Source organism: Anthonomus grandis, chromosome 2 (assembly GCF_022605725.1).
Source record: "Anthonomus grandis grandis chromosome 2, icAntGran1.3, whole genome shotgun sequence".
Classification (NCBI taxonomy): domain Eukaryota; kingdom Metazoa; phylum Arthropoda; class Insecta; order Coleoptera; family Curculionidae; genus Anthonomus; species Anthonomus grandis.
In genome coordinates, this window is record NC_065547.1 from 28,448,555 (window position 1) to 28,465,891 (window position 17,337).

The 17,337-nt window shown below is 32.7% G+C and overlaps 1 protein-coding gene and 1 long non-coding RNA gene across 7 annotated transcripts in view; both read left to right on the forward strand.

Moving 5' to 3' along the window:
- The first annotated feature begins 631 nt into the window (after positions 1 to 631).
- Positions 632 to 3,567, forward strand: LOC126750372 (uncharacterized). Its single transcript, XR_007665695.1, has 2 exons — positions 632 to 899; positions 2,380 to 3,567. It is a non-coding gene; the product is annotated as an uncharacterized LOC126750372 (long non-coding RNA).
- Positions 3,568 to 3,951: 384 nt separating this feature from the next.
- LOC126750370 (zinc transporter foi) overlaps positions 3,952 to 17,337 on the forward strand; it is a 53,645-nt gene continuing 40,259 nt past the window's right edge. Inside the window, exons 1-3 of one of the 6 annotated variants that reach the window (XM_050459972.1) lie at positions 3,952 to 4,172; positions 13,919 to 14,091; positions 14,149 to 14,443. In XM_050459972.1, the coding sequence (XP_050315929.1) occupies positions 13,928 to 14,091; positions 14,149 to 14,443 (459 nt within the window). In that variant the 5' untranslated portion in view covers positions 3,952 to 4,172; positions 13,919 to 13,927. Of the gene's footprint in view, positions 4,173 to 4,431; positions 4,550 to 13,727; positions 13,856 to 13,918; positions 14,092 to 14,148; positions 14,444 to 17,337 lie in introns of those variants that run through there. The other 5 variants (XM_050459977.1, XM_050459973.1, XM_050459974.1 and 2 more) reach the window with 5 other exon arrangements.

A 17,337-nucleotide genomic window follows, 5' to 3' on the forward strand; every position in this document is an offset into this window, starting at 1 on the left:
AATTGATTTTTGATTAGTTTGTGTTTATTTCTGTGGAAAAAAATATGAGTAAGGTTAGGTTAAGGCCAGTAACTTTTTTATTTATTGTATTTCCTCTTTATAAACGTTTTCAGGGCGAAATTAATTTGTATTTTGTTACGATCTAGATCTGATTCTAAAAATGTATGAGATCGGATTTAGACTCAAAACGTTTTGAAAACTTAGACAAATGGGGGTTTTCATGGTTTAGGTCAGTCTCTAAAGCGAATGCAATACCGATGAAAGGTATAGCTAATATTTACTAATATTTAGACTCTGACAGCTGTTTGACATGACGTCATTCGAGCGCAACCATATGATGACGTAACGCTTAAGACATTGTAAGGCAACCGAGTAAGGCGCTTACTCGCTAAAATATGGCTTTAGACTCTGACAGCTGTTAGACATGACGTCATTTGAGCGCAACCATATGATGACGTAACGCTTAAGATATCGTAAGGCAACCGAATAAAGGGGCCCATTCACTAGCGAGCGCGGTTGGACAACGAGGTTGGCCTGACGTTGGCGGTTATGGCGACTCACTGGCGATCCACGCTGGCCAACAAAGTTGTGGTTATCTGTCATTGTTCGTATACACAATGAAATAGAAAGTTTTGTATTATCATCGATTTTTTTATTGAATAAAGTGCTTTTTGCGAATCATGCCACTAACAAAAAAGCAATTATTAGCTGTTGTGTTAATTATGGAAAATGATGGTAATACTGTGAAAAAGAAAAAAAAAGTTTGGCTGAAAGAATGGTTAAAAAACAGAGACCAAGGTTCAGATTTGAATTTATTAAGAGAGCTAAGAACATCAAACCCTGATGACTACCGGAATTTTCCGAGAATGAATGAAAACACAATCAAGTTGCTGAAAAAGGTAAGAACATTCATAACAAAGATACAAAACTTCGGCAGGCTGTATCAGCCGAGGAAAGGTTAATTGCTACTTTAAGGTAAAATAAGAATTTTATCATTGTATGTAGTATACAAGTATGTAGTGGATTAAAATTTTAAATTCGTAAAATTAGGTTTGGCATTTTTTCTAAACAAATTTCTTTTCTCTCAGGTTTCTGGCGACTGGTCGATCCTTTGAATATTAAAATTTCTCAATGAGAATTTCTCCGCAATTATTAGGTAGAATTATTTCAGAAACATGTGAAGCTATATATCGGGTTTTAAGGAAAAAATATATGAATGAGATTTTTTGTTTATAATATTTTTAATACACATTATATTCAGTAACATAAATAGAAATTGTTATAATCTATTCATAAGTCAAACTTATCTTCTATATTATATATATTGTCACAAACTACAACTTAAAAAAAACGAAATTGCTTTTAGCACATACATTTGGTAACGAAAGTAAACAGGACCTCTGGTAAAAGGCTAAAAAAATTCACAAAACCATTAGAACTTTTAGAATAACAAGAAGAAAATTCCGTTCACTTCATTTTATGGAGTGAAATTCGTTGAATATGTAGTCACATTATGGAAAGTTTGGGATTGGGAATTGTCACAGTTTGAAGAATCAGATGAAGTAGGGTTCGGAGAGTACATATCGGAGTCCGAAGATCCATAATTTGGGGATTCAGGAACAGGAAGATCATAGCTTTTGGGTTGACGAAAGTTATCATTTGGAGATTGGATACCATCATCACGTTGCGATTGTGGAGAATGATTATTTTGCTGATGAGAAGAGTAATAGATATTGGATTGTGGATGTTGGGTTCTGGATTGTAAAGAACCATAACTTTGGTTTTGAGCAGAGGTCAAATTTTGGAATTTAGAAGAGTTAGGGTTTTGCGGTTGATTAGAATATTTTTTTTGAGATTGAGAGGAGTCACAAAGTTGCAGCCGTGAAGGATTTCCATAGTCAGAATGACGTGATGTGGGGCGATTTAGGGTGTGAGGCACGTCACAGTTTGTATCCTGGTTTTGGATTTGAGGCCCGTCATAGGTGGGACGGTAAAGGTGTCAAAGCAATAAAAGATTTTGGATATGAGCTGGCCTGGCCATGCAAAACTGAATGGACATTAAATATTGAAAATTGTTGTTTTGGAATTGTTGGTTTTGAGGTTGAGTTTGTGACAATGTTGAATGTTCGCTAAGTTGATTCAAAGCTGCTTTAAATATTGCCGTATTTATGATATTTTCGCAATAAAGTCTTCGTTCCTCTGAAAGTTTTCTTAACTTGGCTGCCACAGTCACTGCATATGCATCATATTCATCTTCATTAGCTAACGCAGCATAGGCTCTTTTCAGAATCACCTCTTTTTCTTTATCTTTTGACCCCTTTTTCACATTTTTTTTTCACTGGCGTTCTTCCTAATCCTAAAAACATATTTTATTTTTAGTTTCCAAATACAGAAAACGAATGGATGGAAATCGGAAAGGAGTTTGAACAAAGATGGAATTTTCCAAACTGTGGCGGGATTGGGGATTGACGGGAAGCATATTCGAATCAAATGCCCACCCAAAACTGGATCATATTACTACAACTATAAACATTTTTTTAGTATCATATTGATAGCTATCGTAAACGCAAATTATGAGTTTATTTACGCTAACGTTGGAACAAATGGACGAATGTCCTATGGAGGAGTTATCTATTAGACATCATTTTATAAAAAATTAAACGAAGAAACCTTAAATCTACCAAAACCAGAGCAAAATGTTAAAAATTTGAATAATGTTTTTGTTGCTGATGATGCATGGACTGCATAAAAATATCGTGAAACCTTTTCCGCAAAATAATTTAACTTACGAGCAAAGAGTACTTAGTTACCGTTTATCACGTGCCAGGCGCATTGTGGAAAATGCTTTTGGGATAATGGCAAGTAGATTTAGAATTTTGTCAACAGAGATAAATCTAATACCTGAAAAAGTTGATAAAACTGTACTAGCTTGTTGCATGCTTCACAATTTCTTAAGGAGAGAAAGTAGCACTTACATAAGCACTTTGTGCGTTGACTATGAAAATACAGAAATAGGTGATAGTGTATATGGAGAATATAGGAATGAATCTCAGTTGATTCATGGGCTAAAGAATACCAACAGCAAGAATTGCACAAATGATGCCAAACAAAATAGATGTAATTATATGAATTATTTTAATACAATTGGTATTGTACCTTGGCAAAATAAAATGTTGTAGAAATATATGTAATTAATCAATAGTTACCTCCGTAAGTCTTCATCGCTTATATCATTCGAAATGTTTTTCCTGGTTTCCTCCTGATCTGCTTTGAAGAGAAATAAGTTGTAATACCATAAAGTGGGTTTATATTGTTCAGCTTCATCACCGTCCATTCCGGATTTAACATGTTTTATTTTTTTCAACTCTCTTCGGAAGGAAGAACGTAGGGATGATTTTTTTTTTACAGCGTCCTTAGTCGCACTTTCGATACTAAATCGTTGGTGCACATCAATTAATGCGGAATTACCCTTCTCTTTTAGAAGTCGATTGGAATACTCAGGAGACTTGATTTTCCACAATGCATTATGTTCTTTATAAATATGAATAAACTCTGTTATAAACTCAACTTCATTATGTTTTTTTTGAGCCATCCTGCATTTATTTGTTGTTAGCTACCATACACAGGACAGCAAACAGCGAGCGCAACAACAAGCCCAACAAAGATTTCAAATCTAACTGAAAACCGGTGAACCGCCGTCAACGTGTTGCGCTCGCGTTGGCGCCAAACACCGATTGGCGAACATACAGGGAGCGCAACCATGTTGTACAACCGCGCTCGCTAGTGAATGGGCCCCTTAAGGCGCTTACTTGCTAAAATATGGCTTAAGTTCGTACATGTAGTAGTTGTCATTTGTCATTTATAGACGTTTTAAATCTGTCAATATAGTAGGAACGCATTTGATATCGAGATCATGGACAGACAGATTGAAACAAAAATATTGATGAACTTAGGATTGACTGATTTGTTGATTGATTCTCTAAGCTAAGATTTCATTCATTAGAAACCGCGTCTGGTGTTACGGGGAGTTATATTACAACCGGTCAAAGAGTGATCTGTGAATTTTCCGTGGCAATTTGAAAAAAGTTGTCATGCACTTTGGGGTTTAATAATTAACATAACACATTTTCCCGACCGGTTTGGAATTAGCTAATCGAGGCAGAGGATTCGAGGTAACCTAATTAAGTAAACAAAAATAGTTTTGGTTTTTTAGGTAATTTAGAGAAAGTGGCTTATTTTCTGCTTGAGTTGACTCGTTTTATTCGTGTAATAACCTGCTATTTTCGGCGAACTGTAATTTAATAAGTCGCAGGGTTTGTTTCTTGTCCATGTTCATTTATGGGCATGCAAACAAAAAGCATTCTATTTTTGATTTATGCTAACTCCTACATTATTTAATTAATATTTATCACCATCATTTGTGTCAGCAACTTTATTCTTTATTGCTTGACTGAGTAAGTAAAGTATTCTGAATTATAGCATTGTTTACTTCATTGGACCCCTAACAACACTTTATGTACAAAGACTGTTCACCCTCAGGATACACCAGGTGGGAATTCAAATGAAGTATTATTTAAAATATTTGAAACTTATTTTGACTCTTAGAATATATTTAACATAGTAAATAATAAATTTCCCTATTATTAACTGACCATTGAATGTTTTTTTTTTACAATATAGCATGTGCTTTTTTTACTGTTTAAGGGTATTATAACTCCAATATTATAAAAGAAATTCTCTTGAACCATTGCATTACTACCAAGTATTATTATTTAGATCATTGTCTTGCTGATAGACACAGTGTAATAACATGCTTTCTTCAGCATAGTTTAATTATCCTTAAGATTTCTAAGTAAATTTATTTCATGTTTTCTTTATCCAAAATTTGGGTTCTATTCTATTCTATCAAAAGCACTACTCATATTTTCATATTACTACCATCACCCTTTATTAATACACAGAAGTCTTTGTAGATTGATTTCTTTTCACAGATATTTACAGGGAAGGTCTAGGACCCTCCTGATAAAACTTCTACATAGTACTATTAACTTATCTTGCCACAAAATCTGCCTCATCCCTGGACTTAACCCATTCAGGACATACATTGAAATCGATAGTTACTTCCTCTGGCCAGAAGCAGCATTTTTGTTTGGAATTTGGTGTTTTATGTGCAAGAATTGTAATGTTGCTCCCTGTTTTTATACATGCTTCAAAAATGTTCATATAAACAAAAAATACTAAAGGCTTGTAAACTGGAAAATAATAAATGTACCTGTACAGCCCACCTCCTGAATGGGTTAAATAAGGAATCTGGTCCCGATGGTAGTCTTCTCTCAATAGTGGAATTTTTTCAAACTTTTGGAAATTAAGTTTAACCCCAGATACCAGGTAACCAATTAGATAGCATGTAACCAATTATAGTCCCAGTAACATTTTAAGTTCTATTCCCAAAGTATTTGAGAGCCCAGTCCATAATTTTTTGCCAAGAGTCTAAAGGGGCTGTTTTATCAATTAACAAGTAGAATTTCTTGTTTAACATTCAACTCAACTTAACTTGCTCACTTTTATTGATTTCCTGCTGAAATCAGAAGACAACAGTTACCATGTACACTCCAAATCATTTTATCAAGTTAACCATGCAATTTTTAATGAACATATTGGAGTCTATTGACATACCTGGTCAACTTTTACTGTGGTTGAAGTCTTATCTGACTTGTAAAAACCAGATGGTGCCACTGAGAATTTTTTATTTGGTAGAGATTATGGTAGCTTCTGGAATATTGCAGGGTTCTCATCTTGATCCATTACTCTTTAACATTCATTAATGATATCTCATCCTGTTTCCTTCATACAATTTTTAATTTTTGCAATTGAAAATTTGTCTGAATCTGAAACATGGTGTAATTAAAATATTATGAAGCTAAACATCAAAGTTTTATTTGATAGTGTTTAGTCTATATATGAATGTCCTTTAGTTATTTTGTCCTAAATTGGGATGCTAATTGTCATATACGTCTCATAAATCCTATTGTCTCTCCAAACATTGGGTTTTATTAGATGTTGTTAAATGAGCTTGAACACCAGTTTGGATTCTCCGGTTTCTTGATAAAGCTCCTTAACTCTTATTTAGTTGACTGCTCTCAGTTTGTAATAGTCAAAGGGTTTAGATTTGCTTGTTTTTCAGCCACCCCTGGAGTCCCTTAGGGCTCTAAGTTGGTCCCCCTTCTCTGTGTTTTCCCTAATGACTTGATCTCCAACCTCAGTTGCTCTCGGTTAGCATATGCTGATGACCTAATGCCTTTCCATAAGGTTGCCTCTATAGCTGATTATGGTCAACTGCAAGAGAACAGCAATACTGTACACCATTGGTGCACTTTGAACAGGCTTAACCTTAATGTTTCCAAGTGTAATATAGCCAGCTATGGAATGAAAAGTCCAGTTGTTTTTAATTACTCAGTCAATGAAGAGTCTCTGGCAAGGTCTACCTGTTTTAAGGATCTTGGAGTCACCTTTGACCAAAAAAAGTCTTCTCTCTTTTATCCCTCACATTGAAGATACTGTATATAGAGCTACTTGGATGCTGGGCTTTATTATTAGAAATTGCAAACTTTTTTTGAACGCAGCCACTGCCAAAACTCTCTACTATGCATTTGTTAGATCCTAACTGGACTACTCCCTCCCTCACTTCTCCATGATCTCCCATTTACAACCAGAACATTTACCTAGAGAACCTATTGGAATCAGTTCAATAGCAATTCCTTAAATTTTTGGCATTTAAGGATGATATAGTCTATCCTCTAAGGGGTTTTGACCATAATATGCTTCTCTCTAGATATACTGAACGGTCACTTGCGAAGAGGAGAGAAATGCATTTGGTGAAATTCCTGTTTAATTTACTTAGCCATAACATTGACTGCCCATTCCTTTTGCAAAGAATTTGCTTTCATATACCACGCGTGGTACCATACAGTGACCAGTTTTTAACTTGGACACAGCTAGGTCCAACATTCTGTACCAGAGTCACTTTATGTGTCAAAACTTTAACACTATATTAACTTTTACACGCATGCCAGCCAAATTGCTTTGCCATTTTTTGTTTCTGCCCTTTTTAGTTTTAGTTTTGTTCTTTTTTAGGTTAATTAGGATTTTTTTTTGTGTTTATTTATAATGTTTTCAAAGCCTGTTTCACGCAAATTGCGCTATCGGTTTTATATAGTCGCGAAGCAGTTCCTTTTACTAAAAGTTGTCAATTTTTTCTCATGTACCTAGCTAATTATATTTGTAACTATTTTTTTGGTAATAAACATTTTTGACTTTGACTTTGACTATTGCTGATTCTTGTGATATTCACCATGACAATCTAGCACTTATTTTGATTCACCTGTGTATGGTCGGTGGGGAAGGATATATTATTTAGTTCTTAGTTTGAATACATTTATTTACTAATTTTTTTAATGTTTTTTTAGTTTTTTTTTCTGTTCTTTTGATTTTGGTTAATTCTTATCCTAAATTAGTGTTGATTTTTTATTTTTATTTAAAATTTAAAATTTTTAAGGAGATGACCTTGGGGGGGCAGAGGGTGAAAGGGGGTGAAGTAATTTTAGGTTAGAAAGTTGTCCTCCTTGACAAACCTTTTGACGTATTTCGGCGTTTTTTTTTTAAACACACTACATTTATATATTCGACTCCAGAAGAGAGGTTTGAGGATAATTTTAAATCTTCACTGTAGGGAGCACTGTAGACTATTTTTCATAAAATTAAAAATTTTAACCCTTCCTTGTATATATATTTGTAACTGTCTTGTTAAAATTCATTAAAAACAAAGTTAGTTATAAAAAAATTTAGATTTTCACTCTTATAACACAAGAGGTGCACAATACATCCCCCTTATTTAAAACTATCAAAAAAAGAAAATCAAAGAATAATTCACTACCCCTTAGTCTTTACACCAAATTACAATGTTCTACTCACCAGCTATCTCCTAAAAAAATCAAAGTACTCACCAGAGATACTCTTCTAGAATACAACTTTTATTCTGTTGATGAGTTTATAACCACACCTCTGAAGGAATGACAAATGAGCTCAGATATTGACAAATTTTTGTTAAATTTTATTGTACTTTTTTATTACTATTATAATTTTATTCAGCAACAGTATTTATGTTCTTGTTAAGATGTCATAACTTTGTACTTGTTTATATTTTTTTGCTTCTGTTGGAAATTAATAAATTAAATTAGACCTCATTGTTAAAAATAATGTTTTTTCATTTTTCCTGCAGTAGGTTTTGATTACTTTAAAGCTGAACTTATCTAGCAACTGTTTCATGCAGGTCCATCTAGTTGTAGGTGTCATGTTATTGGTGTTTTAGTGTTGCTAATTTTTATAAATATCAACTAACAAATGGGTCTTTCAAAACCTGGCATTTAATATGGTTACCTAATTTTGAACAAATTTTTCTGGGATAGCATTTATTTTGCAGTGGTTTTTTTGTTGTATATTACTCTTTAAAATGTTTGCAATAATACTATGTAACCATTTGAGTGGATTCTCAATAAATGTATAGATTTTCTTTTGGCTTTTCTACTGTAATATTAAATGTCTCTCTTCACTAATACAATTTCTAGCTTGATCCATATTTACTGTAATCTAGCTCTATATGTATCTGTTGGCAGGAGGATTGGGTGGCTACTTATCTTACTGATCAAAAACAACAAGTCATTATAACTTTTTAGTGTTACATTTGGCGTGCTCCAAGGATTCCATTAGACCCTATCTTCTTTGTTCTATTTTTTTAACATCAGTTCTTTGATTACTTGTCAATTCTATACATTTCATAGTGCATTTTAGTTTCTTCACAGTTCAATAAACAGAATCACAAGCAGCGCAAATAGATATTGTAATGATTGATTGATTGATTTCTTTAATTTCACATCTGTTGATAAAATGAAGCATAAAGCTAGGAAAAATATTCTTTAATATTTTTCATGATCAATAGTCTCAGGTTAATCAGGTTTTAACTTTTGTTTTTATGATTACTAATAAACAACTTATTAACCATACATATTGTAAAATATAATTTACAGCAATAACCAACTATTATAATCCAAAGTCAAACCAACTAAATTTTGTCGAATCAGTCAAATCAACCAAACAATTATTTTGATAAGGAATTATTAAAACTGCTGTGGTTTCAATAAAAATGTGGGAAAATTGCAGCACTGATTTTTTCTGGTCACTGAGTGAACTGTCAATGGCCAATATCATTAAAAATAAATATTGAACTATAAAAAGATAAGCAGTAAGAAAAAGTCCTTATTGTATTACAAACCAAATGTTTCAAGGCCTGTTAATATAAGCATATTATATTACTTACTATGGTAAATAAATAAATAGCAGAAAAAGCTTTATTTTTATACACTTCTTTTGATTACTATTAATTTAATAGCTACAAATGTATACAACTTCTAACATATTTCCATATAACTGAAAACTTGTGTGCTGATGTCTTTTATGACCTTAGAGTTCAGCTTCTTATGCATGTGGTTTGATGATATACAGACAAATCATTTTTTCCTTCTGCTCTTTAAGAGGATATGAAAAAGTTTTAGGGTGTTTTCCTGGTGTCAATGTAATGACATAGGTGTAGTTATGAAATTCATGAGACTACAAAATTGTCTTGGCAATAATGACACTTTTTGAAGTTTATCTTAAATTCATTAAGATTGTATTCATTAATTTCAAGTAATTGTAGCACAACTCTAATTATTTTTAATTGCTGAAACTATGTACAATTTAAACAAATATTCTTTCATGTTAAAGACATTAATATTATTGTTTTGCTTTCAAACTATTTAATGTTCACAAGTCATGTGCTTAAATAGTTTCCTGGAGAGACAATTTGGGCTAATAAATCATGGCGAGTTTGGCCTTCCAAGGAGTTCATAATGAAGTTTAATATTTGAAATATTAACTATACCTTTTTGAATCAATTTATGACTGAGTTAATGAAGTGTACATTTAAAAATATAGATTAAAAAGGTGTTAATATCATTTATGCTATTTTTTGATAAAGTTTTAAGTACAATTTTAATATCCCACAGTGTATATGTATATTTAAAAAAAACAATTTTTATGTTATTTTATTTTTAGATTCAGTAGGTAGGATCCAGGATTAATATTTCATAATATCACATGATAAGTAATTTTATTTGCCTTTATACATTTTTATTTTTTTAATTTATTTTAAATACTATTTGTATGCTGACATAAATGAACGTTTTAAAATTAAAAGTATGCTAAGGGTTTTTGATGTTGCCTAAAAGTGTCATTCAGATAGGATCTATTTTTGTGACATGTTTTCAGTTAAATTTGGCATATGTATATGTTTTATTTTCAGTTTCATTATTATTCTTATTTTTGAGAGTGTATTTCAATAATTTTAGTAATAACAGTTCTAAGACACTTTGTGTCTAACAGTTTATTCCAGGTCTACAATTTTTCAGAATTTTGTAATTTTACTTATAATTTGAACACAACAGTGCCCTATAGAATTAAAATGTGACCCTGAAGAGAGGCAATCTTTATTCTTAGGTGTAGCCAATCTACAATGGCTATTCCACTTAAGTTACTGTTCAGCAAATCATTCAATCGTGCTGAAATTCCATCAGTCTGTTTTCTAATTTGCAAATCACTCAGATATTCTAAGTATATTGGAAGTGAGTAAACAATTATTTTGAGATTTTGAACATGTAATCACTAAAGAACAACATGTCTGGTTTTCTATGAAACTTTTATAAGTAACATGAAGAGGGGTAGACACTAGACAGGTGGTTGGTTTTCTATATTTAGGCTTTACAAAAGACATTGATAGGGTTAATCACACCTATACAATATTCAGAGATTAAATGCAAAATGGAGATCCAGTTTTGCACTGCAGACCATGGTCCAACAGTGTGGAACAGTTTCTGAAACCATTGAGGTGCCCTCCAGACTCCCTCATTGTGTCCTGTACCTATAAGCCTTTGCAGAGCCTTTTCTATTGGTGAAATGTGACTATGACAGGGCTTGAATACTTGATCTATGGATCTTCTAATACGCCCTGAAGTTAAAGATCTTAGAGTGACATTTGATACAAAGTTAACTGTTAATACTCATTTTCGATCAATGTATATCAATCAATTCTTAAAAACTTCACAAATAAGATAGCATGACTAAGGCAATATGGAATGCAGTTACAAAAAACAATCGCTGTTATCGTTTTTAAAGATAACGACTTGGGTCCCTGTACTCAAATGTTTTCTACCTTTGCACTGAATAACCCCTAGAAGTTTGAACCCATAATTCTAAAACTTCCTATACTTGTATACTTCATGAAAAGGATGAATAGGAAAAAAAAGATTTTTTGCTTAATCAGTTACGGGAAAGTTTGATAGAAATACTTATGTAAATGAGAATAATAATATTATTACCCTAATTGATAGCACAGTATTTGCATCTCCTTTTAAACAAAAAATCGTAGAGAATAGATTAAATCAAGTCAAAAAATTCATTTTCGTAAGATATATACAAAAAATTATTTCTAAAATTATGCAATATCCTGAAGTATTTTAGACAGAACACTAAATAAGTGATACTAAGAAAGTCCAGTGTAAAAAATAAAAATATTTTTTATATTAAGGAAAAAATTACAATAGCACTAGGCAGTTAAATTCTTAAAACACACAGATCCTGGCATATGGTCCTAAAACTGCTTATCAGCCATAAATCAATGGGGTTTTCTATTTTTTTAAAACTATCTGCATTCTTTAGATCATTTGGCAGTAAATTTTGTGTCTTTGAGTTGCAGAATATGAAGGTCTAGGAATTGAAAGCAAATTGTTTATATTTGTTCTTGCACCAATAGGATATTGGTTTATAAGTCATAGATTGATCGAAAAGTATTCCTAGTTTTTTAATATTACCAGTTTAATGGATTTTTTCAGACCGATTACAGCAAGTGAGTCTTTGACAATTAGATGTATGCATAACAAGAATATTCCCATCTGGTAAGTCTCCAGGTCGCGTAGTTAAGAGTAAGAAAATTGTAATCAAACCAACTCTTGCCAATGCCTTCTCATCCCTGTCAAAAGCGCTAAAATTCAGTATCATGTGCAAAGTACACTATCTCTGCACTTTTTATGTCTGAATTAAGACCATTGATATATACAAGAAAAATAATTGAACCCAGTCTTGTCCCCTGTGAAATGCCACACACTCCACCATTTGAGGTTGACTAAATGAATTCTTAAATTTTACAATTTGCCTGTGGTTAATAAGGTATGGCTTAAAAAGCCATGTTTTTAAGTTTTTTGAGTAGAGTGCTATGTTTTACACTATTAGAAGCCTTTGGCAGATCCTGGAAAACCGCCATTAGCTATCGTTAAAAAACTCTACAATAAAAGGTGCTACCTCAGAAATAGGTAATAGCTTGATATTTTAAAATTAAATATTTATTTTCCAACAACACACTTATTCTCAAGTTAATAAATTTCTCTAGGATTTTACTAATTGTGGTTGCTAATGCTATTGGTCTATAGTTATATATTTATTTTTTATTGCCTGCTTTGTATACCGGGATTACAGCAGTTACCTTAAAAGTGTTTCAGTGGTTGTAATAAAAAAATGTGACTTCTCTGTTGGTATCATAATTTAAATAGTCATCTTGTTGCCTATTGTAATAAAATCTTCATTAAATTCAACTGCCATCAGCTTGGGATCACAAATGTTGGTTCCACTTTCATTAATTATAAATTTTATGTCTTGATGAGTTGGGTTCTGATTGGTAAGCTCATTCACAGTATGCCAAATCTTTTCTGTACTCTTATAGTGCTTAGTGCTGAATAAAGCAAAATTAGCATTTTATTCGCATATTGCTTTAAAAAATAAAAATGAGCATTTATTAGAGATATATCAAGCCCAATAGTAATCCAATAGATTTTGTTTTTTATTTAATTTTCTGCTTCATCATACAATTTTAGATAATTTGTTTAACATTAGTTATGTATTGGAATTTTACGATGCAAAATATCTTGCATTCATTTTATAATACTGTAGAATATTTTAACCTATCAAGTTTCAATTTAAATTGAATACTTTTTCTGAGACATTGTTTTTTAAAATAGCTGCATTGGTTTTTTTTTATATTAGTTCTATTACTTCTTTTTATAGCAAAGTGACCTATGCTGGTAATTTAATTACCAACAACTCTTGTAAATCATTAATAAGAATATTGTATCCAAATGCCCCAATGTGGTTATTTTTATCTAAAATATTGTAATTGTATCACCTACAAATGTTTCACAAAAATATTGCTGAAAATTGGTTTCTAACAGTTGGTTTAACTCTGTCATATAATTTTCTTGCCTAAGAGGCACCCAAGCTTACAATATTTTTTTCCAACTTATAAAAAATTGTGATATTTACTTTAATTACATAGATAAGTATGCCACCACATTTGTTCATTTTGCTTTCATTATATTAAACTTCATACCCATCAATCTAGTCTAGTTCTACAATTTACACATTCCAGAAAACTTTAGAAATTTCGGTCCATTCCTCCATTCAACACAAGATTTTACAATATTAATACACATGCTATTTAAAATTAAGTGTGCTTCTTACTCATATCATCCTATCTTACATAATGTGTGGGTTGGCCTTTATTATTCTTCATTAAAATTCTGCCCGTGTATATGTGTTAACCTTTTAAATACCTACAATTGCTTGATGTGTCTAGAAATTTAATTTAATCAAGAAATTCAACAGTAAGTGATTGCACCAGAGAGAATAATTTTTACCAAGCCTAGGTAAATCTAAGGTTATCATTTACCAGTGCCCGTTCAAACTATTTAACCACTTATGATAGTTACTTTCCTTTCAGTCCACAAGGATGGCCCACCATCTGATCTCTGTAAGCATATTTTGCTTAATTTGTGCAACACATTCTCCGTGCGCCTCCCATGCTGCCATAGGTCACGTCCAGCAACACCGGTACGATGGCTTTAAGGACCCGAATATTCCTAAAATTGAAAACAATCCGGAACTAAGTGTTAGGTAAGTCCTAAAACACGTTTTGTGTACTTTTGCTTTAATTGTATTTGCTCTTGTTAGGGAAAAACATGTGGCAAAAGCGCCCCATGCCGGATATCCAGATAATGACCTCGAATTAACGACACCGGAAAATGAAGATGTTGCCCTAAATGTATCGAAACGTAGTGTCGAATCTAACTTGACCAGTACAGATTTGTACGTAAAAAAGATATTTTCTCAATTTGGAGACGGCGAGAAAATGACTATAGAAGGTTTTGGAGAATTGTTAAAGAAGGTTGATTTGCATTTGCTCGCTGCAAAGTTAGGACTACACAATGAGGAGGAGGAACATGGGCATGGAGAAGAAGAGAATTCGGTGAGTTTTGGAAATTATATTATTTAGGGAATACATTAAAGGTATATTACAAATAGTATTTAGGAGCAATTTGAGTGATTATTTGGCTTCTAGTTAAAATTGGTGTTTCATAAACCAAAAATTTGGATTTCTTTTGTATTGCTCCTTGAAGAATGAAGAAGTTAGTACATGTTTGTATTCACGAACTTCATAAAGGCATTTGATAGACCAGCTCATAAAGTCTTAATTTTTTTAAGTCCAGGGAGAACTAGTCTAGGGAATGGGGTCTAGTGTCGTAAATATTTGCTTCTTTCTATGACACAGTCCATTACAAGAGTAGCTTATGTGTGGACAGTTTCTGTTTTTTTTTCCAAAAATGACAGGTAAGATTAATCAGCACTACCTTTATCCCTCTCCTCATCCTGGGATCTCTTGGGTTTTAACTGTTTGAGGTTGACCCTTCCCAGTTGGTAAAATGCATTGAAGTGAAACTTCTCCAGTGTCTGGTAAGAACGGCTTTTGGATGCGCCAGAAAGGAGGCTTGAGTCTGTTTCTTTTCATCTGTCTTGTGGCTTATTAGATTCCACTCATCGGTCTTCAAGGCAGATTTTGTACCTTCACCCGGGAACAGACTCTAGGTTCTCCTGATTGCAAAGCTCAACCCCCTCAAAAATTTTTTTCAGGCTGTCTTTGCCAGGTTGTTTTTCGTTCCAGCTACTTTCTTATTTACGTGGATGCGTAAGATCATCGAGACTTACTCGACGGTTTCGCCGAGTCCAAAGCCTCGCCAAATTTATCCTGAATAGGGCTACCATTATCCTCCTTAGAAGAATGCCTGTAATGTATTTCTGAGACAGATGACACTTTCTCACTGTAGTTCCAGTCTTGAACGTTAGGGTAAGGTAAGAGGCTTCTTGCGCTTCTTACTCTCTTTCGTCTGCCCCACTTGGCACTTCTTTCGTGCTTCGGCTTCCTTTAAATGCCCGCCGCTATTTTTTTGCAGTATCCGGAGGCGTCCCTTTTTAGTTTTCGCAAATTTTGTATGTACCATCGTGTAGAAAAAAAACTGGGACATTAAAATTTAGATAGGGAATTATCCCCGGGTCTAATATAGTAAATCGCATTCCTTGGGTGCATGCTTTGCATTGGTATGCATATTTATCCATCATGAATTTTTGGAGTCTTAATAATTACATATTTAAATAATAATATTGATACAAAACATTTTCATTTTTCAATATTTATTTTTATTTGGAACACATTTTATAAATAAACCAAAACTAACTAATATTATCTTTTATGATGATAACAAATTACTAATGCTTAGTAAGCGCACCGTTGTTATCAATAGCTTGCAAATGTCGTGGCATACTTAAAATTAAGTTTCTGGTATATTCTTCGGTTATTTGGTCCCATGCGTCATCTATTTTTAGGCGTAATTCATTCTGATTTCTAGGCCTAAAGTTATCTTTATATATATATTTTGCCATTTTACCTCACAGTTTTCAATCGGGTTGAATTCAACTTGAATTCGTCTTTCGTCTAGATAGTTTTGAACTATACGGGCTGTATGTATAGGAGCATTATCATGTTGGAAGATAAAATCTTGCCCATAGACTACACCAACCGATGGCCTCATAACATTGTTCAGGAAATTGCAATATCCTAAGGCATTAAGTCTTCCCTGCACTATTTGACAAACGCCTGATCCTCTAAAACTAATCCAGGCCCAAACGTTATACTAAAACATCCACTTTGATTAGTCCTATGTATATGTCTTTTATCATATCTGGTAGTAGAAGGCCTGTAAATGCGAATTTTGCCATTATTGCATGATTGAAAGGTTTTTTCATCTGAAAATATTATCGTTTCCCATATGTTGTTTTGGTGTGCATATTGATGGGCAAATTCTAATCTTCTCTGTTTGTTTGCTTCAATCAAAAATATTTTATTTGTTGCACAGCAACTTTTAATTTCTGCATTTCTTATCCTACTACGAGCTGTATTAGCAGAACCAGGAAAATGCGTATATTCTTTCGCCTTTATGGCTGTTTCAAATGGATTGCTTCTTAGAAAGCCAACTAACTCTCTATCTTGAATGTCTTTTGAAATTTTTGGTCGACCAGAACCTGGATTTCTTACAATAGCTCCATATTCTGCAATTTTTGCCTTAGCTCAGAAAACAGTATTTTTATTAGTGCCCAATTCTTCTGTGATTCTTCTTATAGGAACTCCATCCATCAGACGAGTGTATATTATCGCTTTTTGTTGAGGAAATAATGCGGGCATTTTGAAGAACGATTTTGTTAACGCGGCTGTCACAAAATTAAATTAACTGTGACAACATCAAAATATATTATTCTAATAGACTATCTAATAGAGATTTAGGAGATTTGGCTGTCCCAGTTTTTTTCGGCACGATCGTACATCAGTTAAATTTTGTTTCTGGGTTAGTTTAAAATTTTTGGTCTTGAGTGGTCCTCAGAGTTTCTCTATAGTCCATATCCACAAGTATGAAGGAAGGGTTGATCCATAATGCTCCCTTGCGACCCTAAGCCTGTATCCAGAGTATCGTCCTGTTTTCTGAAAGCAATAATTTTACTTAATATGTTGCGTTTTGTGTAAGGCTTTCATTGTATTACTTTGATATTTATTTTAATAGTGGTTTAGGGTTTATAAAGATATCAATATGTGATTGATATTAAATTAAACCTTTAACCAATGTATATTAATTTTAAAAAGTATATAAATCCAGGGGATTAGTAAATTTAACATCGAGCTCCGGGTTATTACACATAATCTCATTATTAAAACATTTTTTCCTTTTATCAAAAAACAAATACTTGCAGTATTTTATACAGCAAACGAAAATATAAATCTTAATTACTGATTCAAGCATAAACCTTCTTATCTGA